Below are 24388 nucleotides of genomic sequence, written 5' to 3'. Positions count from 1 at the left end.
CTAGGGACAGACACTGGTGATGGCTGCAGGACAACAGGAATGTGCCCACTGGTTCTCATCCCATAAAATGGCCAAGATGGTAACTTTTATGTTAGGTATGTTTTACCACCATAAAAAAATAGCACGACTATCTCCCTGATCCATTGGAAACTCTGGGACAAACGGCTGTGGGGGCTGGCCACCATCCTGTGGGCAGAAGCACCTCCCCTGCACATTCTGTGTGTCCATCACACTGCATAGCACAGAACACGCGTCGTATCCAAGAAGCAGCAGAGCACATGAGGCTGGAAGAGCCACCGGCCCCAGCCAGACCAGGCCCCCACCTCTGCTCCTTTCTCACTGTGTCTCCCACGCCCCAAGCAGCTTACGGCTAGGGAGCGGGTGAGGTGGGGACCGGGTGTCCCTCCACAGGGCTGCCACCACCATGTCTATTACACAGGACCAGTGCCACAGGAACATTCTCCAGTTGGGGTGGAAACATTCCCCGTTGGGCGCCATGGGTCCTGCAGTACCCCGAACCCAGAAGATGCTTGGGGGAAAGCAGGCCTCTGAGGGAAGAAGAGAGAGGGAGGCCTGGAAGCCGAAGAGCCGAGGACAGAGGCACAGGGGAGGGAGGGGATGAGCCCACACACACCTGCCGCCTCCCTCCTTCTGTACCAGCCCCCATGGCCTGTCCACCTGCATTCCTGGCTTCCCTCCTCCCAACAGGACACCTACGCTGCTAGGTGCTATCTGCTTTCGCTCCATCCTTATCAACAGTTCATTGTCAGCAAAAGATTAAATGGCCAGAAAGTGATCTTGCCCCAGGGTCAACAAGGAAGGAACTTTCCATCCTGCCTGAGACGGCTGGAACCCGAGAAACCAGGGCACCAAACGAGATGTAAGCCCATGGCGATCCTCTTCCCAAAGAGACACAAACACATCCTGGGAATCCCACACATCTGCTGGTTGGGGGTGAGGAATTCCTTTTTGCTTAACTACGTTCAAGACTATGAATTCCCGTACCCACAGAAACCATGACAACTTTATTATTTTTTTTAATTTTTATTTATTTATGATAGTCACAGAGAGATAGAGAGAGAGGCAGAGACACAGGCAGAGGGAGAAGCAGGCTCCATGCACCGGGAGCCCGACGCATTCGATCCCGGGTCTCCAGGATCGCGCCCTGGGCCAAAGGCAGGCGCCAAACCGCTGCGCCACCCGGGGTTCCCCATAACAACTTTAAAAGACTTCATTTCGGGCAGCCCCAGTGGCTCATCGGTTTAACGCCACCTTCAGCCCGGGGTGTGATCCTGGAGCCCCGAGATCGAGTCCCACATCGGGCTCCCTGTATGGAGCCTGCTTCTCCCTCTGCCTGTGACTCTGCCTCTCTCTCTCTCTCTGTGTGTGTCTGTCATGAATAAATAAATAAAATCTTAAAAAAAAAAAAAGACTTCATTTCACAAAAGTTCACATAGCTCCGTGGACTGTTACACGCAAAGCAGAACACAAACATGGACAGACCCGTAGCTGCTGTAAGCTCACCGAAACACAACAGGCCGTGCTTTCACCGTTCAAGCCTCTGCTCACATTAACTGCACGTCTCATCCTAATGCCCAGATGCCCAACCCAGGGCAGCAGGAGAAAACCACCCACGTGTGGGCAGTGAAGACGCCACCCCAGTGGGTGTGCACTCTACCCCAAGCCCCCACACAGGCCTCCGTGACAAACGCCTGCCACTCTGCCCAGAGGGCACAAGAAAAGGCAGAGTGGGTGCTGTCCGGTTCTTGGCCTGATTCCTCTCCAGCCACGGGGCAGCACATCAAAAATAGGTAGTCAGCCTCAGCTGGAACATTGGGCCAGCCCATGACACGGGGCTGCAGGAGAAAGACAGAGTGTGTGACCAGCAGTCGACAGCTAGGGCATTTCCCTCGATAAGGAAAGGGCTGCTGCTCCGGGCCTGTGCCTGGATATTGCTTGCTCCACGCCATGCTCGTGATTGGCCAAATCGTGATGTGCACTTAATCCTCCTAATTAAGGTTTATGTGGTGGTGATGCAAGAGGGGAAAGGAACCTGCCCTGGAGACAGGCCAGCCGCCCCCCACCGGTGTGGGACCTGGGGTTACACATTCTGCCACACTCTTCCCATGAGGGTGTAAAGGACACCATGTAGGCCCAGGGGGGCTGCAGGAAGCCAGCCCTCACGCCCATCCCCAGGTAGGCCCAACCAGGGATGGAGCAGTTCATCCATCTGAGGGGGGAACAGGGGAGACTTAATTAGGTTGCTGTTTAGCTGGGGGGATGCCACCCTGTGTGCTCGCGAGGAGCTACTGGCCAGGTTTTATGGGAAGCAGAAAGGAGATGCAGTATGCTCACAGACAGGGTAGCTTTAAGGGTAGGAAGAAGAATGGGGAGAGACTTAGAAACAAATGTGGACAAGAGGCTCGTGACAGCTCCCATTTGGGTTCTTCAACTCCCCAGCAGGTCTTGCATCTCATGGCACCAGCATCTTGGGACGCAGCCATGCACGCAGCCCCCACCCCGGGCTGGGGCGAGGAACCTCGGGGCTGGACGGTCCCCTCCATCTTCTTCATTCACCGCTGCTCCATGGGCGGGGTGGCTCCAGGGACACTAAGAAAGTGGGCAGGGTGGGAGGGATGCTGGCTGCCTCCCTCTACACCCCCATCGACCCAGAGGTTCAATCCACCCTCATGCCTATGGGCACCCTGCCTTCCCACTTCCTGCCTGCAGACACCATTCTCTACAAACTCAAGAGTCTGGAATTCAGAAAAGCCAGGACTTCAAAACCGAAAGCAAAACCTATACACCCAGGAGCAGGACCTGGATGCGGCATGCAGCAGGTTCAGGAAGGTTTTTCCTTGTCTGTCCTTTGTCTCATGGGCAGGGCTGAAATTTCACCTAACTCAGCATCCTGCCCTCTGACATTTTGAACATATAACTCAGGACACTTTCTCCCTACCTAAGTCACTTTTTAAACCACTTTTACAGTGACTACTACTTTACGACACAATTGGAAAAGGAATGAGGCTGCCATAAACCTGCCCTCCCGCCTGGTGCCTGGAGCAAGCCGCACCTGCAGCAGGATAAAGGGGGCTGGGGTCGCCAGGTCACCCCCTCCTGGCCTCCCACGACCTGCGGCAGCCAGTGCCAGGAGCAGGGCCCAGGCTCTGGGAGGGAAAGGGCACCAGGCAGGAACCCCTGTTATCCTATGCTGCCTGAGTCTGTGCTCACAGGTCCATGTGGCTGGCACACAGGGACTGGTCACCTGTCGGGTCCCTTCTCCTTCCCCCAAATGCAAACTATGCTGAGGCCCCTCCCAATTTCCCCTACACAAGTGGCCTCTGACCCCAGCACACCTGCCTACGTGCCCCCCCCCCCCCGGCTGCCCTTACCCAGCCCCAGCCCCTGCACCCACCACTGCGAAGCTGGAATCACTACCAGGAAGACAGGCACCAGAGTGGCAGGAGGAAATGCATCCTTGTCCCTTCCAGGGAGCCACAGAGGCAGCAGGGAGAGCAGGTCTGTGATTCATCCCATCACAGTTCATAACACAGGTTTTGTTCTGTTCCGTATTTGCCGAATGATGGAACACTGGTCTTCCTCCCCACTTGTCGAGCTGCCACCTGTGAGCAACCTGTCTTCAACTCGCCTGCTACTGAACATTTAACATCTGGCGCTCCCACCCATGGAGCCACAGGCCCAGGGAGGCCACATGCCCCCACCGGACGCAGGACCTGAAGAAGACTGCAGCCATGAGGCACACCTGCTTACAGTGCACTGACTTCCAGAGTTTACAGGGTCAGAGGCCACCTCGCGGCCTCTTAGATACAATTCAAAATATTTTTGAGAAGCGGCCTTTCCAGAGGGGCCCAGGAGACTAGAGACTTAATTTCCAAGTCACATCCTACATGCCCACAAAGACACAGTCCCGAAAACTGGCCAAACTGTCACTGGCATATTTCAGCCCTTGGCCCACATGACAAACATACCGGCACTGAGCAAGAACACACGGGCCAGCCCCAGGCATATCCCAGTTTCACTCCAATGCAGACCCCCCCCAGGGATGGGAGGGCAGGGCCCCGGGGTACAGTGTGGACACCCTGGTGACAGGAGCACCTGTGCAGAGCCTCCAGGGGCACCTAAGGACTGGTACCCTGGATCTCTCTAAGGACCTGCTCTGGAGCCTGGTGCAATCAGATACTCAGCATCCTGGATTCCCACGGAACCCAGGAACCCTGGCCTGGATGAACTCACCACACAGGCAGAAGGGGAGAAAGAGACCAGGTGCACAGCCTGTCCATGGCAGGGTAGGAACAGGCCAGCTCTGTGCCACGAGCCAGTCCTTAGGTGCACAGGCCACACGTGGGGAAGGAGCACAAGATGCCCTCCTCCAGATTTTATCTGTGAAGATGAAAGGGCAGCAAACTGATAAAAAAAGTCAACACAATTTTTTAAAAAAGATTTTATTTATTTACTCATGAGAGACACAGAGAGAGAGAGGCAGAGACACAGGCAGAGGGAGAAGCAGGCTCCATGCAGGGAGCCTGACGTGGGACTCGATCCTGGGACTCCAGGACCACACCCAGGGACGAAGGCAGGCACTAAACTGCTGAGCCACCCAGGGACTCCCCAACCCAATTTTTAATGAACTGAGGTGGGAGCGTACAAAGGAAAAGTCATGAATTCTCTCTTTATGTTTACTTCTCACTCTTCTGTCAACTCTGAAGATCACCTACCAAATAGGGCACCTGGCCAACTCACCACACAGCGTGGATTTTAATGAGACAAATCAGGTATAATTACTCAGTTTTACAGCTAAGTTTCTTGTTAAACCAGGTATGAAAAGAAGGATCTGCTGCTTTTGGAATCATGCTGTTCTCTAAAGAGCAAGAGAGCCATTTATGAAATCAAAGAATTATTCCAATTTAAGAACAAAAAAATCTATCACTTTTGGTAGAAATAACAGGACACTGCTTTGTGCAGAATCAACCACCGTAGAGAAGATGCACTTTTAGAGTTAACTCATCTACTTCTTAATAATTTGTTAGGTAGCAAAGGAACATGATGTCATAGATTAAGTGAAAGTGGACAACGTATTCGAACCAGTGAGCAGAATGGAGCTTCTGAAGGGAAATGTCCATGCAATCCTTCGATCCCCACCTCCCACAAGTACTCGTAGGAAGCAGCCGTGTGGCTCCACATGGTTCCCCTGGTGTGTGTGATGAGTGGCATGCGATGAGCACACCACCGTGGGGCTTGAGCTTAGGAACTCCCGTCTCCAGAAGGGCCATTCCTGGGGTGGTGCGGCCAGAGCCTCCAGACCTCCATGGGCCGCTCTCGGGCAGGGTCTCAACTTCTACCGAAAGTTACCCTTGGGGCAGCCCGGGTGGCTCAGTGGTTTAGCACCTACCTTTGGCCCGGGGCGTAATCCGGGAGACCCGGGATTGAGTCCCGTGTCTGGCTCCCTGCATGGAGCCTGCTCCTCCCTCTGCCTGTGTCTCTGCCTCTCTCTCTCTCTCTCTCTCTGTGTGTGTGTGTGTATCTGTCTCTCAAGAATAAATAGGTAAAATCTTTAAAAAAGAAAAAAAAGAAAGAACGTTACCCTTGCACGTTATGCAAAAAAACCCACAACCTCCTACATGCAGCCATCTTACACTAAAAGTTAATTAGCCCTTAACTTTCGAGAAGGCTCTTCGTGACTCCATGGAGGTCTTTTCATCAATTAGAAAAATGTGTTTTCAAGATAGCAAGATAGTATCACACATAAGACCAACTAGTGAAATTGCCCATCATTCAGTCTCTGTTCAGGATAAGAAGGTTCTGGAGGGGGACGGTGGAGACAGTGGCGTGCAGTGTGAATGTGCTGAATGCCCTGGAATTACACACCCAAAAGGGGTGAAAATGGTCAATTTCATGCTACATATGTTTTACCACAATGAAAAAAACTGCCCATAAGCCAACCTATTGTGTATTCACTCAATAGATCAATACATCTTTACAATGTTAAAAATCATCCATTTACCACTTAACATGTTCCTCATGTAGCCACATTATGTTTTAAAAGATGTAAAACTTCATCAAATGGAGCACACATAATGTATTACATATTTCAGGCAATGAGACCTGAGCGATGGCAGGTGCTCCTCCTAAAGATATTGGCTGGCCTCCATCTGCCTTGGCAGCCCAGGGCTCCAGGCACCCACTTGGGATGGCCGTCCCATCCCCATCCTCCCGCCAGTGGCTCACTTGCCTCTACAGCCCTCCTATCACCCCGCTGGCCACGTGCTTATGCAGTGTCCACCACCCGCCACGAAAACACAGTCTCCAGGACAGCCAAAGGTCTGCACACCTGGCTCTCCACCATACTGATAAACACATTGTTGAGCACCTCAGATGGGCTAAGTGCACCACAAACTTTTCTTCATAAGAACTTTAATGGGTTGCCCACCCCAACTCCCCCCGTGTATCATCCAATGCTGCAAGCTCACCTGTCTTTCTCCCGCTTGACGTCAGAGAAAAAGTGAGTGAGCAGGGGATGGGGGGGGGGGGGGAACAGCAGGAACAAGGATGAGACAGGGACACAACCAGCACACCGCAGCCTTCGTCACACGCATGCCACCCCGGGCTGGCACCAAAATTGGACATTACTAGGGAAAGAGACGTGTGTGCACCACAAGGTTCTCCCATCTTTTCATGGCTCATCTATGTTTTTCTGAATCAAAACTACTACCACACATTTCTAGAGAAAAGGGTCAGTGAAGTCACCCCATACGCGTACAGCTGTCAGGCATTTTGCAAACCTAGCTCTGACTCACCCTCAAGTCACATGTCTCCATACCAGTGACCATGCCATAATTTTATTCCATGTAATAATCTTAAATTAATTCCACAGTTTTAAAACGTGGATTTTAGTGGGCAAATTTCTGAGATCTTGAAAAATCACACAAAAATCAAGATGACATCCTAATGGCAGAACTTCACTGTCCCTAATCCTCTGCTGAAAATAGGCTGGAGAAAATCCTCTTTTCTCTGAAGGAGGAAGATTATGTAACCCACGTTAGGCGGCCACCTCCTGCTCAGGCAGCCAGCAGGCCCATCCAGGAGGAAGGAGGGCACTCAGACCGCCCAAGCTGGGAGCATGTACACAGCAGGGCCTTGGCCCCCTCACAGACCACACATTCGTTTCCCAGAATATGAACCTGAGAGCTTCTGAATCCTCACTGCACAGAATGGCTCAGCTGTTGGTGGAGAAGTCCTCTGGGCCCCGCTTTCCACAGTGTCACAGGCTTGTACAAACCACTTCTCTCTAACTCCGGGACCGCTCAGCCCCACTGTCGGCAAAGCCAAGGGAAAAGCCTCCGGAGCGCTCGCAAAAATCATCAGAGGCACACACCCTCACTCCCGATCCAAAGATAAATGATGCTTGAACATTTTTGCCTCATGATTGAACCCATGTAGGCAAACAGGGGATGAGGGATGACCAGGCAGGGACTGTGAAGTACCTAGCGCAGAATGAGACAGCAGTGGGATCGGGAACTGGGCCCATCTACAGAGCCTGCGAGGCCACAGGTGTGTGTATCCGCACGCTGACCTGGCACAGCTGGGTTCCGTCCCTGTTGGCGGCTGCAGGCATGATCACACGTGCCTGCTATGCCAACCAGGAGAACAAGCTCAATTTCTCATGCTCACTTTGCAAAACCGCTGAAGGTGCAGCGTCCCACTGTCCAGAGGCCACCCAAAGGGAAGTCCCCAACATGCCACTCCACTGACCGGAGGCACCAGATCACAACATGCCAGCCAGAGCAGACTCATCCAATCCAGTTATGTGCTGAATACCGGGACATCTGTTGGGTCCACAAGCCAGATGCTGTGTATTTGGATTATGATACAAACCCGAAACAATACCTCGGAGCCTTGTCTTAATACAAACTGCCACTCTCCTGCCAGCCTTCTGCAGCCGCAGCAGAAAGAAAAACATAAATACCCACCATTTCAGATGGAACCAATGATGGAAATCATATCTACTAACAGCCCAGTCACCGAAATGTGTCCCACAATTTTAAAGAAATAACCCATTCCTACTAAATATTTATTTTATCTTTGCACATTTTGTGGAACACTCATTCCTATATTCTTGGTAGAACAGTAAGCAAACTCAGTGTGCTTCTTCAAAGTCCTCTGACATTCCCGTTTGTTTGAACATTTACAACCTTGACAGCACCAGCTTTCATCATGTACCACCATGGACCAGACAGTGTCTCTCCCAAACTTGTGCACCAGGCCCTACCCACCAGCACAAGCATATCTGGAGACGGGTCACCTGTGTTCTCTCTCTCTCCACCCCTCCCCCTGAGCAAGTGAGCACAGGCCACATAAGGACATAGCAGGGGACACCGTGAGAAGGCGGCTGCGTGATGGCCAGGACAAGGCCCTCACCAGAAGCCCAAAGCCGGCTCCTTGATCTCAGACTGTCGTTGTCTAGACCACCCGGCCTGGGCTCTTTTGTTACCACGGCCTGAGCTGCTTGAGACATTCATGCGGTACCCGTTTCCCTTTGTGTCCTCGATGCAAGCACTTAAAACCAACACCTGAGACTAAACAGTACATCAACACTTCATGCAAACGAATCCTCCCGTGCCACACACTTAGCATCTATTTCCCTAATAATCAAGCCTGTGTGTCAACAGGACTATCATTCCAGAAACTTGCTGGCTGCTAACCTTACCTAATAAGACACAGGAAAAGAAGACGAAGAAGTCCACTGAAAAACTTAATGGCACCAAATCCACACACAGCACCGGGCTCTTGGTGGAAGCCCTGCAGCCGCACCCGGGGCCCATGCCCAAGGTCTGCCCACACCCGTGGCCCACTTGCTCCCTCTCCACTTACCCATGCTGACCTGGGAGGGTGAGCAAGGTCCCAGGTAAGAGCGCCAATGAGGAACAGCCTGGAAGGGCACAGGATCCTTCATGGCCCTTGGCCAAACACACATGTACATGAAGATTCGGAGCCCTCAGTACAAAGGGAGGCATGTTCTTGCATCTTCTCAGGCACACAGTGCTCCTTATTACCAGCCTCATAACCAGGAGCTATGTCACCAGCCCCCCCACTGACCCTCATTTCACAGGAGCAGCTCAGGAAGGGTGCTGAAACAGGACAGGCTCCAAAAGCACGTGCCATTGTAAGGAGAAGGGGCCTTCAGCCTGAGCCTGATGCGGGGGCTGCACAGGGCATGTCAGGGATGAGATGGGCTGGTTCTGCTCCATCTCCCTGGGGTGGGAAAACATGTACCCTCCAGGGCAAACGTGAACTGCCAACCACCTGGCTTCACACCAGATGCCACCTGGGCCCCTCCTTCCTTGGCTCCATAATTCTCACTGCTTCCCAGCGCCAGGCACACCTGGTACACTTTCTGGTATTCCAGAACTTCTCATCTCTGAGTCAAATTGAGCAGGGCTCTCCTATAACACACCAAACACGACCAAAATATCACCCAGGTACTAATTCTCCATAATGCTAAAAATGAGCACAGACCTATGTCAACACTCATCACCCACAAAATTCAGTTTCTGTGCTTCTTGAACATGGAAGTGCAAGGCCCTGGAACAACAGGAGGAAGAACCAGGGAGGAGTCAAAGCAGCTTCCCCAGACAGTACACCTCAAGGCACCTGAACACACTTGCTCTCGAGTTCACTCTACTGCACAGACTTCTGCCCCCACATCCTCCTGCAAAGGGCACAGCCCTGGGGCACTCAGCTGCTCGCCCGGCCGTCTTCCCAAAGTCTTATCTGCAGGATGGGAAAGCAGGTCCAAGCAGGTGCACTTGGGGGCAAATTTACCAACAGAATAAAAGAGGTCAAGGCATTTTGATGAAACCATCCCCCAGTGAAGTGTGAGCACGGAGGGATGGTCCTCACCATCATCCCAGGACATGGCAGGAATGGGCCCAACCCTTCACAGGATGCAGACCATGGCCACGGGATCCTGCAGATGGACAGAGCACACCAGAGCTGTAGGGACTGTTCCTATTCAAGGGGCAGCAAGACGTCCCAACTGCTGCAGGGACGACACCCTCCCACCATCCTGCCTCTCTCTCTCTGTCCCTCTGTCTCTCTCTGCCCCCTCTCTGTCTCTGTCTCCTCCCCCCTGCCCCCACCCCCTGCGCTCCGTCTGTCTCTCAGCAGGCCTGCTCACTATCCCCTTCCGGGGACAGGGGAAGACACCCAGGTTAAGGGCAGAGATGCCAGCTCTCCCAGCTGCACCTTCTCCTCATTCCCAAGGAATGCATCATTTACTGGTTTTTGGCCAAAGACTCTTCTTCACAAGTAACAAACCTTCTCTTGAAGTTCCTGTCTCGTCTTCCAAATCCAGGGACACGATCTTATGTGCAGTACCTTTCTGAGCCAGAGATACCTTCCTGTCCCTTCACAGGAAACGAGCGCCTTCCCACTGCACTTCAAGGGCCGTCTGGAGAGGCCAGTCTTGACAACGCCCCCACAGGGCCATACGCTTGGGTCTGGCCCCAGCCCAGGTGACACGGGTAAAAGCTGATGGAGGAAACCAAAATCCCTGCTGACTGTCCACCTCCGTGCTGAACCTCCTCCGCCTGGCAGGCCAGCCTGGGTGCTACAATCGGGCATCCTGTAGGGACCTCCCTCCAGGTGTGAACCAGGGGCCACCAGGCCTGGGGCTGTGAGTGGGGCAGGAGGCCCAGGGACAGCTGCACAACGCCCTCGAGGCCTGGCCTTGCAACCCGAGGAACAGCAGGAGCTCTAGAGAGGCCAAGGATCCGGTCAAACCAGAAGAGCCAGCTCGCTCCTGTGGTTACAGGACAATGTGCAGTCCCCAGTGAGGGGTCACTCACTCTGCGGTTGTGGTCGGGGAAGCGATCCGGTGGGCACTGCCAGACCACACCATCACTGGAAATGTGGGATATTTATGTACATTCACACACATTTAAATATTGGCAAAAAATTCAAACACCTTTGAAGCCTTTGAGTGGACTAACTTCCTGTGTCCTCAGACAAGGGTTCTCAACCTTAACTAGAGCACACACTCCTTCAAAAATCTAACAAAAATCAAGAAACCCAATTATTTTTCCCAGAAAACAAAAACTATTTATGCAAAAAGTTCTGCACACTGTTTGAAGGGAGTTGGGTCCCACCAGGGAACAGATAGGAGCCCACCTCCGTCCAGCTCCTGGAGAGGGCACTGTGGCAGGTCCCTCCTCCCAGGCCCATGGTCCAGCCCACAGAGACAAGAAGGGACGCCAACCCCGGGAGCCAGCAACCACAGGGCCGCCACCATCCATGGGGAGTGCTGGGCCGTGGCCCAGGAAGATGCTTCATGTGGAAGCCACCAAGCCAGATGGGCCAACCATCAGGGGTGTGGGAACCATGAGCTGTGGCCCCAGGGACCCAACATCCCCTGCCGTAGTGCTTACTGAGAGAGGGGGTGGCTGGATGCCTGCCCACTGCCACCTTTTTACGATGCTGTGAATGTATCAAGGAAAGAGAGTCCAAAAGTTTGAAGTAATGCAAAACGTGTTTCAAGAGTCTGTCATGAATCAGTCAAGATCCTTGAAAGCACCGTGAGGCTTCCTTCTGGAGCATCCGGGCCCGACCTCCACCACACACCTATCAGCTGCCCTGATCAAAGGATGAATCACCGGCAGACGTTTCCAGAGGGACAACCGTGCCCAGGACCTGGTCCAGGCATGCACTGGGGCAGCCGAGATGCAGGGAGAGATGCAGGGCCAATGGACACAGACAGAGTGTGTGTGGGTCCCCCGGGCGGGGGTGTGCTCAGAGGAGAGGGTGCGTTGGCATGGAGCCTTGGGCTGACCTGAGAAGGGCCAGCAGCAGGCGACACAGCAGCCATCTCTGCCTGGGACACAGCTCCTGACCCCAGCTCTGCCCTCACATCCACTCCTGTGCTTCACTCTCTGCTCTCCCCCGCCAAACAGTTAGTGCCCCCAGGACAGGGCTTGGGTGTGCATGGCTCGGAGAGGGTTAAGTGAGCACACAGGGTTCCCAGCAGTGTGTGCTGGGAGGGTCTGAAGGACACCAAAGGCCTCCAAGGTGATAGGGATGGTGATGAGCCCACTGGAAAGCGAGGAGGCTACAGGAGGATGGCAGGACACGTCAGTTCAATACCAAAGTTCAGCAGTGATAGAAATGGAGAAGCGGAGGCAGGAAGGGCATATGGACGCAGGAAGTCTGCAGTTTAAGAATGAGTGATCTGAAGTCCTGGCCACTGCCACAGGGACAGTGAGGGACACAGATGATCCAGGAGAAAGGAGACAAGAGCAAACCAGGCAGGGCTGGAGGGCTGCCTGGAAGAGGGGGCATCCTGTCTGGTGACTGCCTTCCCTTCACGAAGCACAGGCAAGGTCTCAACACTCCTTGTGAAGGGGAGGGTCTGAAGGGCTGAGAAGCCCAGGGTTGTAAGCTGTCGTGAGAGGTCCACATTCCCAGCAGGATATGCAAGCTCCACACAGGGAGGTACCCCCATCACCTAGGGCTCTGCACAGGGAGGTACCCCCACCACTTCAGGCTCCAGTGAGAAGTCGGGGATGTGAGCCAGTGTGCCCAGGGCGCGCAGAGATGGAGGCAGGGTCCGACTTCTGACCTCCGGGATCTACGACTTTGTGTCTCTGAGGTGCCAGCCTCCCAGTGAACGCACACACAATCCTCCCTCAATCCTGCTGAATCTCTAATGCTGTACGAATTGCCTTCCACTGATTTTCGTTGCAAATAAATAGCATTTTTGCCTACACTTAACTTGGTTAGAAAAGCATTTATAAGTCTGGGACTTAGGGATCCAACTGTCTTTTTATCAGTCCTGTTTCTGTTGGAACATATGGTCCAAGCACTAAGGAACAATTTGTATTTAGATCTGTAAATACAGGACTTCCCGTGTCGTTGAGCCATGAGGTATGTTTATCAGTGGATTCAACACAGTTTTCAGCAACTGTAAACCCAGACAATGTTCTCATCCCTAGACGTTTAACTGACTGTAGCAAAACCCGTAATGTAAACTCCTTTTCCCCACTGTTATTAAATTTACCCTGCGGCATAGAATCAAGGCCTCTCAGCATCACTCATCCCTCACGTGCAGCGGAGGTTCTATGGGATTTGAGACAATAAAGGTTAAATTAGAGACCAAGCAGATCAGAGACACAGCAGCCGCGCAGCCAGGAGCAGGGCTGGCAGGCCCGGGCGCACACCTCAAGACAAGGGCCCGCAGCCCCGCCGCACAGCACACCCTCGATCAGGCTCACCTGTCCCAAGTCTCCACAGGCCGTGGCGGTCACAGCTGTCTAGCACTGGACTGGGACGGGCAAGGCCAAATCCTACAGCATTTTACGTTGTTACATAGAGACCCGCACGTGACCGGAAAGCACGTGTGCCCTTTAGGACGGGCCACTATTCAGGTGGACGCAGACACGCGGGCGCACACAGGCCTGGGGTTGGGGGGAGTTCTGCGTAGGTGGAAAGCACTCAAACACAGTGTGTATAATGTTCTCCAGGGACCAAACATATTTGCTTTTCCCTCACTTTCTAGAAACAGTGTCTATTCTCAGCAAGGAAAACCTCCAGTTTCCAGAAGTTCACCCTCTTAAAATGAAGAAACATCCCAGGAAGCAAACTGTGGGAAACAAACGGAGATGGAACTGCCACGCGCAGACCTGGGGAAGGACGCCCCAGATGAGCGGCCGGACACAAATCACAGGCGCAGCAGACTAAGCTGCTGGGCGATGGGGTGGCCAGGGCGAGCCTCCCACATGAGAGACAGGGGAAGGAAGGAGAGGAAGCGCCCTGCCGGTGAGCTTATCCTGCCCTGGGATGCTTACCCACGAGCACACTGTGGCCCGTGGCCTGTGTGCGTGGCCTGCTGCCTGGGAGCCAGGGCTGGGGCTCAATTGCCGGGGCTGCGTACTGGCTCTCCCCCGGCCGCCCCACCGGGGGACTGAATTACGTCAACAGCTAGCGGTGATAAACGTCCTGAATGTTTCCTGAGCACCAGGCACCGTTCCCAGCTCCAGGCCCATATCACTCATGCGATCCTCTCAACAACTGCGGGAGACAAGCACCTCGACTCCTCTCAGAGCGGATGACTGAGGCGGAGACCACCCACGGTTACACAGCTTTGCAGGTGGGCAGGCGCCTGGGCATCTGCGGTGACCCATGAAGGTACACAGGTTTCTTCCAGAACCTCACATATCGAAGGAGAAAATAACACCAACCCTCCACCAACTTTGTTAGATACAAAATGTTTCTTTTTTTTTTTTTTAATTTTTTATTTATTTATGATAGTCACAGAGAGAGAGAGAGGGGCAGAGACACAGGCAGAGGGAGAAGCAGGCTCCATGCCCCGGGAGCCCGACGTGGGATTCGATCCCGGGTCTCCAGGATTGCGCCCTGGGCCAAAGGCAGGCGCCAAACCGCTGCGCCACCCAGGGATCCCAGATACAAAAATGTTTCAATAGGCCAAACTACCCCGTGATCCATGAACCATTTCATAGTAGGCAAGCACTGTGCCATCTGAAAACACAAATCACCCTTATGTGGCTCATGCCCATCCACATACCACTGACTTGGGCTCTGGAACACAGCGCAACCCAGGACAGATTTCCCCCCTTCACATGCCTGTGCATGCTCTCGCTCTCCCTCTCCCTCTCCAGAATTTGCCAGAATACAGTATCTGCAGCAACATTTTCCAAGGACTTCTTTACCTTTTGGCAACTCTCACACCTCAGAAAGAGCTGAAAAGTTGTCTTTCCTAGAAATTCTGACCATGGGAAGGCTGGAAGAGATCGGGGGATAAGCTCTTATTCATTCTTACAAAATAAGTCACATAATAAAACCACAAGGATATGAGGATTTAATCGCAAGGCTCGTCCTCTAGCAAAATAAAATATAATTTGGTCCTACATCATGACTGATCCTGACAGATTCTGTTTCTGGAAAATCTCCAATTAGTCCAACAGCATTAACAAGAGTTTAATATCATAGAAATGAATGGCCTTGTATGTGAATACAGTGATACAACTAAATGATCAAACTGAAAAAAAAAAAAAAAAAAAGATGTGGAATGAAAAAATAGAAATAACAGTATCCCAAAGCTGCATTCCAGGGACATTACCAAATAATGCACGTGCCAGAAAGTTCTTGAAGGAAGAGTGACCACTTAGGTTTGAGAGAAATTATCATTTCATAAGCATAGTAACAGCAAAAGGGAATTTTGACTAAACTACAGGAGGTTTATATAAGTGGATAGGACACAATCCAGCTGAGGGCCTGGAGGGAAGGCCATGCGTCTGCCCCCACCTGGGGGGACGGGAGGGAGGTCAGGCCCACCGGGCAGTGGCCTCCGAGTCAGAGGACCCGTCAACTCGCTCTCCGTCTCCGTCTCTCCGTCTCTCCTCGGGGCAGGCAGCACGCCCCCTTCTCCACGCAACCCTTCTTCTTACCACAGTCTCAAGAGTTGAAAGGAAGTGAAATTCACTGGAAAACTGTGAGCATGTTTTAAGTAAACACTAGGTCCACCCTTTCCCCGGTTTCCCTCTAGGGAAACAGGCAGGAAATGAAATGGCCGAGGGGCCCACGCGGCCTGGACAACAGCCCTGAGCAGTGTCCTCGTGGGACCAAGCGCTTCTACACACCTGCCTACCTCCGGTCCCTGCGACGGGCTCTCCAGGACCATCTCGCTGGAGAAACAAACGTTCGCCTGACATTTACCCTCTCATCGAAACAGGGCTTGGGGGAACCCCAGGAGCTTTCCTAGGCCAAGCCTCGCCCCACCTGCTCTCCCCGCCCCGGCGGGCCCCAGGGAGCAGGCAGCAGCAGGCTCGCGGCGGTCCGGCGCGTCCCCAGGAGGACGAGCAGCACCCACCCTGGCCAGGGGGTCTTGGCCGGGGAGGCTCAGGGATAGGGGAGCCTGCCCCAGGGGAGTCTTCTGGGGGCCAAGCCCCGAGTTCCCCTAACGCGGCCTCCATCCTCCCTGCCGGCTGCTCCCCAAACCTGTGCCCGGCCTCGGGTGTCGGCCTCCGGGGAACAAGGAGCCTTTGTGGAGGCAGCGGCAGGAAACACCACCCGCCGCCCAGCTCCTTTCTCCTCTGCACACACACCCCCTTCCGCACCGGCGCCAGGGCCGCAGCGCTCGCCGTTCCCTCCGCCTGAGGTCGAAACGACCCGCCTTCCCCGCCAGCCTCTTCTGACCCCCCCGGGGCCGCCCGCGAGTGTGGACTCCGGGGGAAGCCCACAGCGCCCGGCCCCTGGGCTGGCTGCTCACCTCCAGGGAAGGAGATGCCGAAGTTCTCTCCTGGACCCCGGGGCGCTGCGACCGCGCAGCAACGTCGCCGCGTCCCCCGCGGAAGCAGGGCCCCGCCCGCCCCGCCCGCCCGCACCTCCCGGGGCCGCGCGCACTCCGGACCGTGTCCCCAGCCCCGCGGGCGCCCGGGAGCGGCGGGGCAGGTGGGCGCGCCCCAGGGGTCCCGGCGCGGCGGTACTCACGTATCTGCGCACGAGCGTCCGCGCCAGGCTGCAGTCCATGGCTCCTCGGCCGCGCCCGCCCGCCCGCGCTCAGCGCCCCCGCGCCCGGCTCCGCGCGCCCATGGGCCGGGCCCCGGCCCCGGCCCCGGCCCCGGCCCGGTCACGGCCTGGGAGCGCCGCGCGGTGCAGGGGGAGGCCGCGGCCCCTCGGCGCTCATGCCCGGCCCGGCCCGGGTGGCGGCGCGGGCTGCGGGCTGCGGGCTGCGGGCTGGGAGCCGGCTGGGAGCGGGCAGGCGCGCGCTCTGCTCCGCCGCTCGGCCCGCCGCTCCTCTGCGCTCCTGCGAGCCCGGCTCCTCCTCTCCCCGGCTCCTCCCCCACCGGGCCCCGGCCCCGGCCCCGGCCCCGGCCCGCCCCCCGCCCCCCGCCCGGGCCCTGCCTCCGCCTCCGCCTCCGCCTCCGCCTCCGCCTCCCGCCGTCCGGCCCCGGCGCGCACGTCACGAGCGCGAGCGAGCATGCGCCCCGCGGCCCCGCCCGCGGCCCCGCCCCCGCGGCCCCGCCCCCGCCCCGAGGCCCCGCCCCGCCCCCGCCCGCACGCGCGCACGGAGCCCGCCCTGCGGAAGCCTCGGCCCGCGCTCGGGGAACCTCCTGCCTCCGTCGGGAAGGCCCGAGGGCGGGCGCGGGGCGCGGGGTCGCGGGGGCCCTGCTGCGCCGCGGAGGGGCGGCGCCTTGCCTCGGGGCTGCCGGGTCGGCGCAGCGTTTCCCGCGCGGGCTGCAGGTGAGCGGGGCCCGCGAGCCGACCCCCGCGCCTCCCTCGCCCTGCCCCTCCCGGCAGCACCAGTGGGGGCCGGGCTGGAGCCGCCCGCGGCCTGTGACAGCAGCCGGCTGCCGGCGTGGCGCCCCCTCCCGGCCGGGCCGCCGCAGCCCCCTCCCGCCTGCCCGGGGCGGCCCCTGCAGCCAGTCCCGGGGCACCGCGCGGCGCTGCGAGCCTGGGCCGGCCGCCTGCTCCGTAGCACTGACACCGCCACCGCACTCCGGGGACGCGTGTTCCCGAGGGAGAAGCCGTGCTCTCAGCAACGCGGGCAGCCTGGTGCTGACTCAGCTACTTGCTCCGACTTGCCTCCCGGCTTCCCCTGTCACCACCTGTGAGATGTGAGCAGCCCAGGCCGTGCCCTGGGAAGGACGCAAAGGTGCGAAGGTCCTCCCAGCTGGCTGCGGCCCCCCTCTGGACCAGAGGCGGACAACCAGAAATGAGTGTGGCTTAGGAGGAAGCGCCTCCCTCCAGGAAAGCACTCCAGTTTCTGGTCAGCCAACGTGTTGATGTCCCCATTCCGTCCAGATCTCTTTGCCCAGGTCATCCTCAGGGGGCCTCCGCCAACGGAGCAGCCTGCTGTAGGCTGCAGACCTGGAGAGCCTGGGCGTGTCCTTCCCTCCAGCCTGGCCTCCCCGCCTCACCACCCCTTCCAGGGCTGGGGCCTACAGGGCCTGTGGCCCTCCGCAGACAGTGCTTACAGACCTTCCACTGTGTCAACTTGGGCCAGGTGCCGCCGCCGCCACCACCACCACCACCCCAGGCCTCCATGGCCTCCTGCTCCTGCTGTCCCTCAGGCAACAGCACCCCTGGATGGGTCCCAGAGCCATGTCCCTTTGTCAGACTATCTCCCAAATCTCCCGAGAAGACCCCTGCTTCCTGCCAGACCCTGATGGCTAGAGCCAGATTTTCACTCGCCTTCAATTTTACAAACTGCGACATTTAGAGGGTATGGGCACGAGCGGAGGTCAGGCAGCGCTGCGGGGCAAAGGCTGCCTGTCTCTTAGGAGGGTCTGTTTCAGCCAACTGTGGATGTTAGTTTCACATTGTAGCAGACACCAGCCCTCTGTCCTCACCGGCAGAAACTCATCGTGGTCCAGGGGCCAGCCCTCTGCGTGGCGAGGGGTGAACTCTTGTTCTAGTAAGGCACTCTTTCCCATGACTGCTTTAAAACAAGTCTAAGCCAGTGAATCCCGCTATGGGGGACAAAACCCTTTTTCACTCTTAAAAAAGCACATAAAGAAGGCCTCCTTGTTTCCCGCTAGGTATGTGTCTGGATGCGACGTCCGGTACCTGCAGCCTTCTTGTGTCTGTGATGGGGTGTGGCTGGAGGGACGTCCTTGCAGTGGGGATGGCGGCGTGAGAAGATGGGAAGAGGCTTGAATGCTTGATGACACCATTGGCCATTCACCAATCCTGTCAGCCTCTTTAAAACTTGCAGAAGCAAATCAATTAGGACTCTATTAAAATCCAACTCACCCTGTGAATCCCTTATTTATTTCTGTATAACCACTGCAAACTTGAGAGTTTAAACAACGTTTCTTTCTCGGGACTCTTTGGTTTGGTGGAATGGCTCCCCTGCTCCGCCTGGTGTTGACTAGGACTGTTCCTGCACCTGCATTCTTTAAGGGACTCGAGGGGGCCTGGAAGGTTCAGAGGTTTCAGTCACATGTCTGGTGTCTCCGCTTGAGGGATGAGAAGTGGGAGCAGGCTGATCTCTGTCTCTCCATACAGTTTCTCATCACAGAGTGGTCCCCAGAGACCACATGTTTCTGATTGCTTGGCCTTGACCTGGTGCCTCCTCTGTCACTTTGAGCCTTTTTCTTAGAGTTTCTTCCTTTAGATGTTCAGACGCAGGTCCAGGGTGAGTCCTGGATGCTCTGGCAGGTGCATCCGGGTCCTTCCCTCCCCAGCAGGGCAGCTGCTCGGGGCATGGGTGCCAAGGCTTCACTCTACCCACGTGGTGGGCTGCCGTGCCGAGGGCTTGCTTGTCCAACACTGCACCTGCTCACCACACTTTGCTCCTCAGACCCCCACCTCCTCCTAGTAATTTTTCAGCTAGAAAATATGTAAAAGGAAAATGTGCTAAGAATGATTTTCTCTTTCCTTGTTTATTTTCTACTTTGCCTCTCCTTGTTTTTTTTTTTCTGAAGAGATCAATTTTTTAAAAAAGATTTTATTTATTCATGATAGACATAGAGAGAGAGAGAGAGGCAGAAACAGAAGCAGTCTCCATGCCGGGAGCCCGACGCAGGATTTGATCCCGGGACTCCAGGATCGAGCCCTAGGCCAAAGGCAGGCGCTAAACCGCTGAGCCACCCAGGGATCCTAGAGATCAATTATTTTAATTCCAGCTTATTTCAGAAAAAAAAAATTCTGTGGTGCTTCAAATTACCAATAAAGTCATGAAAGAAATGTGTTATTCTCATTTAGTTGAATAGAAGCTTTGAAAGACTGCTCCTCTCCAACAACCTAAGTAAAATCAGTGTTTGAAATAGGAGTTGGACAATAATTAGGAACGGAGTATTATTCAAAGCCATTTGCACCTCCCTTCAGCGAGGCACTTTGACATCACATGATAGCACTTCATCGTCCGTTCTATTTGTGGGCACGTTTTAGAAAAGGAGGCAAGTGCTTTCTGTCCTCCCTTTCCATAAATAGGAAGATTGAAGTATCATTTACCTATCACCATCCGTAGGAATATTTTATCAGTTTTAACTGCAGGTGATCTAATTTTAATCAGAACCAAAAAATATATACATAAATTGCATAGTTTTGAACACATCATACTAAGTAAAATAAGCTAAACATGGAAGGACAAACGGGGTGTGATTCCACGCACCTGAGGTGCCTAGAGGAGTCCACACGCAAAGGCAGAAAGAGGAAGAGTCGATCGTGGGGGTGGGGTGGGACAGAGCACATGGATGCCAAGGAGCTTGGGATGCCAAGAAGATGTTCATTCTCCAGCCCTCCACTCCCTGGGCATCCTCCCTCAGCCAACAGTGATGATGGGACCGCTATTACTTTGGCAAATAAAAGATATGCCAGTGTGATGCCCAGGGGGTTCCCCAGCCTAGGGGTGCAATCAAGCACTCAGGTCAGCATCTAGGGGCAGAGAAGATGTCGCTCAATGTCATAATTTGTGTCATTGGACCCGTCCTAGGGGCTCTCGGCAAGTGATCATCTTCCCCCCAGCCTGGTCCCCTGCAAGGGATGCGTGATCTCCATCCGTTCCGGCTTGCCACACGCTGTGCAGGAGACCCCACAGCACCCACGCCATTCCCTCTGAGGTCCTCACTGCCCTGCTAGCGGGAGCCCGGCCCTGCCCCTCTCCCACCATGACGACCCCATGCTGCTCCATCGATGGCCTCTCCTCCATCCCTCGGCCTGGCGGGGCCTCCTCAGTGTCCACCGTGGTGGTCCTTGCTGCAGTCCTGTGAGGGAGAAGCCCAGGCATGTGCGTCTTGGGACTGATATCCGGCGAAGAGCTCCTGCCCTGAACAGACCAGCACATCCTAACAAGGTCAAGCGTGCATCAGGGTTCGGAGTTCTAGGGTACAGTCCTCAAATCTCCACCAGCAGCTCCCAAGCGGACCCTGCTCGAGCCTAAAGTCCTCTGTGGGAAAAGTATGGGCAGGTCAGAAACATTCAATGGGGAACGGAAGAGGAAAGGCAGAATGGTTGGTTTTCCTGTGTGTCACCTGAAAGGTACATCAAAAGCTTGCTTTCTGTGTTACAATAAAACTCCGTTTGTATGAAAAAAAATGTATTTTCATTTTAAACAATGACATGCATTTGCATGGCTTTAAAATCTAGCAAAACTACCTGGCCCTACAAGATTAACCAGACACCTCAGCTTCAAATCCTCTCCTGCAGAGGGAATCCACTACAACCCCTGGTTTTCCCCTTCTTTGTTGCTTCCATATTTCTAAATAATGTGCTTATAATGTATCATCTCTAATTTTGGACACCATCAATTGATTCCTTCCTAGAGAAGACCAAACATTCACCTCTTTTCCACTGCTATGAACACCCCCCTCCCCCGCTGCCTGTCCCCACCTGTGATGACATCCCTGTCGGATCAATATTCTGTGTATTGACACAATCTCATGTGTGAGCACACATTGCTGCATGCCTCCACGGCCCCGTTGGACACGGGGCTTAATCCCACCATCTGTGAGATCATGACATGAACCGAAACCAAGAGTTGGACGCTCAACTGACTGCGCCACCCAGGTGTCCCCAACAATCTTGAAGACAAGTGTTTCTCCCTGTGACTATATACTCAGCCAAACAATCCATCACGTATTACGTCAGACAAAAAAAATAGTTTTAAACATTCACTTTCGACACACCATTCCCAGGAAGTTATCAGAGAATATATTCCACCAAAATAAAGAAACCAACCAAGAAAGGAGGTACAGGCTCCAGACAATAAGGGATCATGAGCGTGGTGGACAGCATTCCCCAGACGGGTGGAGGGAGGCCTGAGGCTGACTTTACCTGCCAGGTGCCACGTTAGTCTCCATGGAACGTCACCCCATGCCCTACCTCTAACCATCTCAGCGACAGATTTGGCACCTGCTCTTCCCTCTGTGGGGATGCCGAACAAGCTGCCTGCTTACCATTGTGGGCTCTGATTTCCATTGCTCAGAATTTCAGGTAAAATAGGAATGGAAAAAGAAAAACATTAACTTCTTGTGTTTATCTTGAGGATTTGGAAACTATGTGGGGACAGACAAGAGCCAGGTGCAGCTGTGAGGACACCTGTGTGCATGGAACACAGCCCAGAACCCTCAGTGCTGCTGGATCACCCGCGAGCAGATGCCCCAGCTCACAAGCCTGTTTTCCCTCCCTCTTCCTCCCTCCTCTTCCCTCCTCCTTCTCCCCTCGCCCCCCTTCCACCCTCTCCTCCCAGATGTCCACACACAGTGCCTTTGCTTGGGCACACCAGTGAGGGGAAAGGATGGCCTGAGCCTCACTCAGCTCACCAGATGAGCATTTGGGTGGGGGGTTCCCTCTGCTTGTCCTGATGTCTGCTGCACGATGATCAATACCGTCAAAACTTTCTAATGGCAGATAAACGGAACACTAATGGCACTGTGGCTTTTGGGTCCAACTGAGTCTTAAGTGGCTGCCTTGGGTCTATTTTTAAACCTTATTATCTGTTATACTTATGGAGTAATTTTACTTTTGTGAATTTTACAATAAAGAATTTGATCCTTTCACCCAACTTATGGTTGCTATATTAACAATTAAATATTAATTTGATCACATTGCTTTCTATTGACTGACCCTAACTTCTCCCTCTAATTTTCCCCCAGCTCTCACAAGGTGGCAGACCCCACATATGCAGCACTTTTTCTCCTGTTACTGACATTCACCCCCCCCCCCAACATACCCCAGACCCTCCTCTTCCCCTGGGGGCAAGCATCCCATTCTCAGGGCAGGGGTTGCTCCCACCTCTGGCATTTGCTCCTTTCTGTGGGATTGCCGGCAAGTGGCAGAGTCCAGGGACACCTCCAATATACTGGGCTCTCTCTCCCTGATTGTTACGTCATATTGCAATGGCAAGGGAATTTTGCAGCTGTAATCGGGGTCTCTAAGCAGTTGACTTGAAGTGAGTCGAAAGGAGACTTTCCTGGGTGGGACTGGATGAAAGGCAGAAGTTAACAGATTTGAAGCTGCAGGGATGCTCCTGTTGACCTCGAAGGGGCAGACAGCCATGCTGGGGGTAGGGGAGACAGCAGGTGGCCCCTGCACCTGACAGCAGTCCCCAGCGGGCAGGTGCAGCAAACAAGGAACTCAGGCCCTCAGCCGCAGGGACCAGAATCCAGCAGTACCTGGCGAGTGCAGAGGCAGCCTGAGCCTCCTCGGAGAGCCCGCCCCAGTGGCGCCCTGACTGCAGGCGCAGGAGACCTAAGTGGCAGACTCTGCTAACTGGACAGACCCCTGACCCCTGGACACTGAGGGGTAAGATTGTGTGGGTTTGGCACCTGAGTTTGAGATAAAGTGTCTGGCCACCGCAGGAGCCTTGCTGTGTCTTCTCCCATAGCTTCCGGGCAGCATCACAGTGACCTGGTCGTGAGCCACTGGCTGTTGTGAATTCTTTCATCGGAGCGAATCACTGTCGGCAGTGCCCGACAGTAGTTAACGGTGCACCTGTGAGCTGGAAGAAAGGCCTTCGGAGACAGACGGGTCTCCCAGTGTCTCCTGCCCGGCTCCACCTCCCTGGCCTGGAGGCTCAGCCCGGAGGCCTCCCTGCAGACCCCACTGTAGGGCACGTGGCCAGTGTGGGGCTCGGCTGCCTGCTTCCTTCCAGGCCTGCCTCCCCTTGGGGCATCCCACTGTGCGTGATCTGGAACAGAGTTCAGTTCTCAGCACCTGTCAGGAGCAAGGGTGCTCCCTACCCCGTTTCCTCCAGTGCCGGGGGAGGGGGAGGCACAGTACACTGAGCACTGTGGGATCTCCGACCACAGGAAATGGGGGCAGCCTTGGCTCTCTCTGCCCCCAGGGCAGCCGGTGGGCCGTATTCCACCATCTTTGTGACTTTTCTCTTGGAACAAGCAACCCAAAGGCAAAGCGAGTGTTTGCAGACAGGATTCAACTCTAGGCCTGCGGGGGGCGGCTTACCCCAGGGCCCTGCATCCAGCCTCCCTGGCCCTTTCCTGAGCTCATTTCTGAGTGCGGCCTTGAAGCTTCCTCCTGGCTTGTGAGCCCTGTGTCCTTCCAATGGCTTTCCTTCACCCTGTCACATAGAATGATTCCTACCAAGACCAACCATCCACAACGGTCCTGCTGGCCATCACGGGGCACTTCTCCATGAAACAGCTGTGGCTTTCCCAGTGTGCTGGATTTAAATCCATCTGCTGCTTGCCAGCTCTGAGGCCATGGAAGGTTGCAGGAGCTGCCTGGGCCCTGTCTGTGAAAGGGGGGTAGTGACAATCCTTCCTTTGCAGCTCATGCCCATCGAGCTCTCGAAACAATGCTCTTATTTTATCCTCTTCTGTCTGGCTGTGGACAGTGTTGCTTTATGTATTCTGATCCCAAACGAAACTGTAGGGTCCCTCAGGTGAGAAGCTGT

General features: G+C 54.8%; 1 protein-coding gene across 15 annotated transcripts in view; it reads right to left on the bottom strand.

Annotated features, from left to right (window-relative positions):
- Positions 1-16700, bottom strand: part of ATP11A (ATPase phospholipid transporting 11A) — a 130038-nt gene extending 113338 nt beyond the window's left edge. For 8 of the 15 annotated variants that reach the window (XM_072761046.1, XM_072761041.1, XM_072761043.1 and 5 more), the window contains exon 1: positions 16519-16699. In XM_072761046.1, the coding sequence (XP_072617147.1) occupies positions 16519-16557 (39 nt within the window). In that variant the 5' untranslated portion in view covers positions 16558-16699. Of the gene's footprint in view, positions 1-16297; positions 16358-16518 lie in introns of those variants that run through there. The other 7 variants (XM_072761050.1, XM_072761051.1, XM_072761052.1 and 4 more) reach the window with 3 other exon arrangements.
- Between the last annotated feature and the right edge of the window lie 7688 nt (positions 16701-24388).

The sequence above is a fragment of the Vulpes vulpes genome, chromosome 6 (assembly GCF_048418805.1).
Source record: "Vulpes vulpes isolate BD-2025 chromosome 6, VulVul3, whole genome shotgun sequence".
NCBI classification, from domain to species: domain Eukaryota; kingdom Metazoa; phylum Chordata; class Mammalia; order Carnivora; family Canidae; genus Vulpes; species Vulpes vulpes.
The sequence above is the reverse complement of the archived record's forward strand: the minus strand, read 5'-3'. Positions and strand labels throughout refer to the sequence as shown.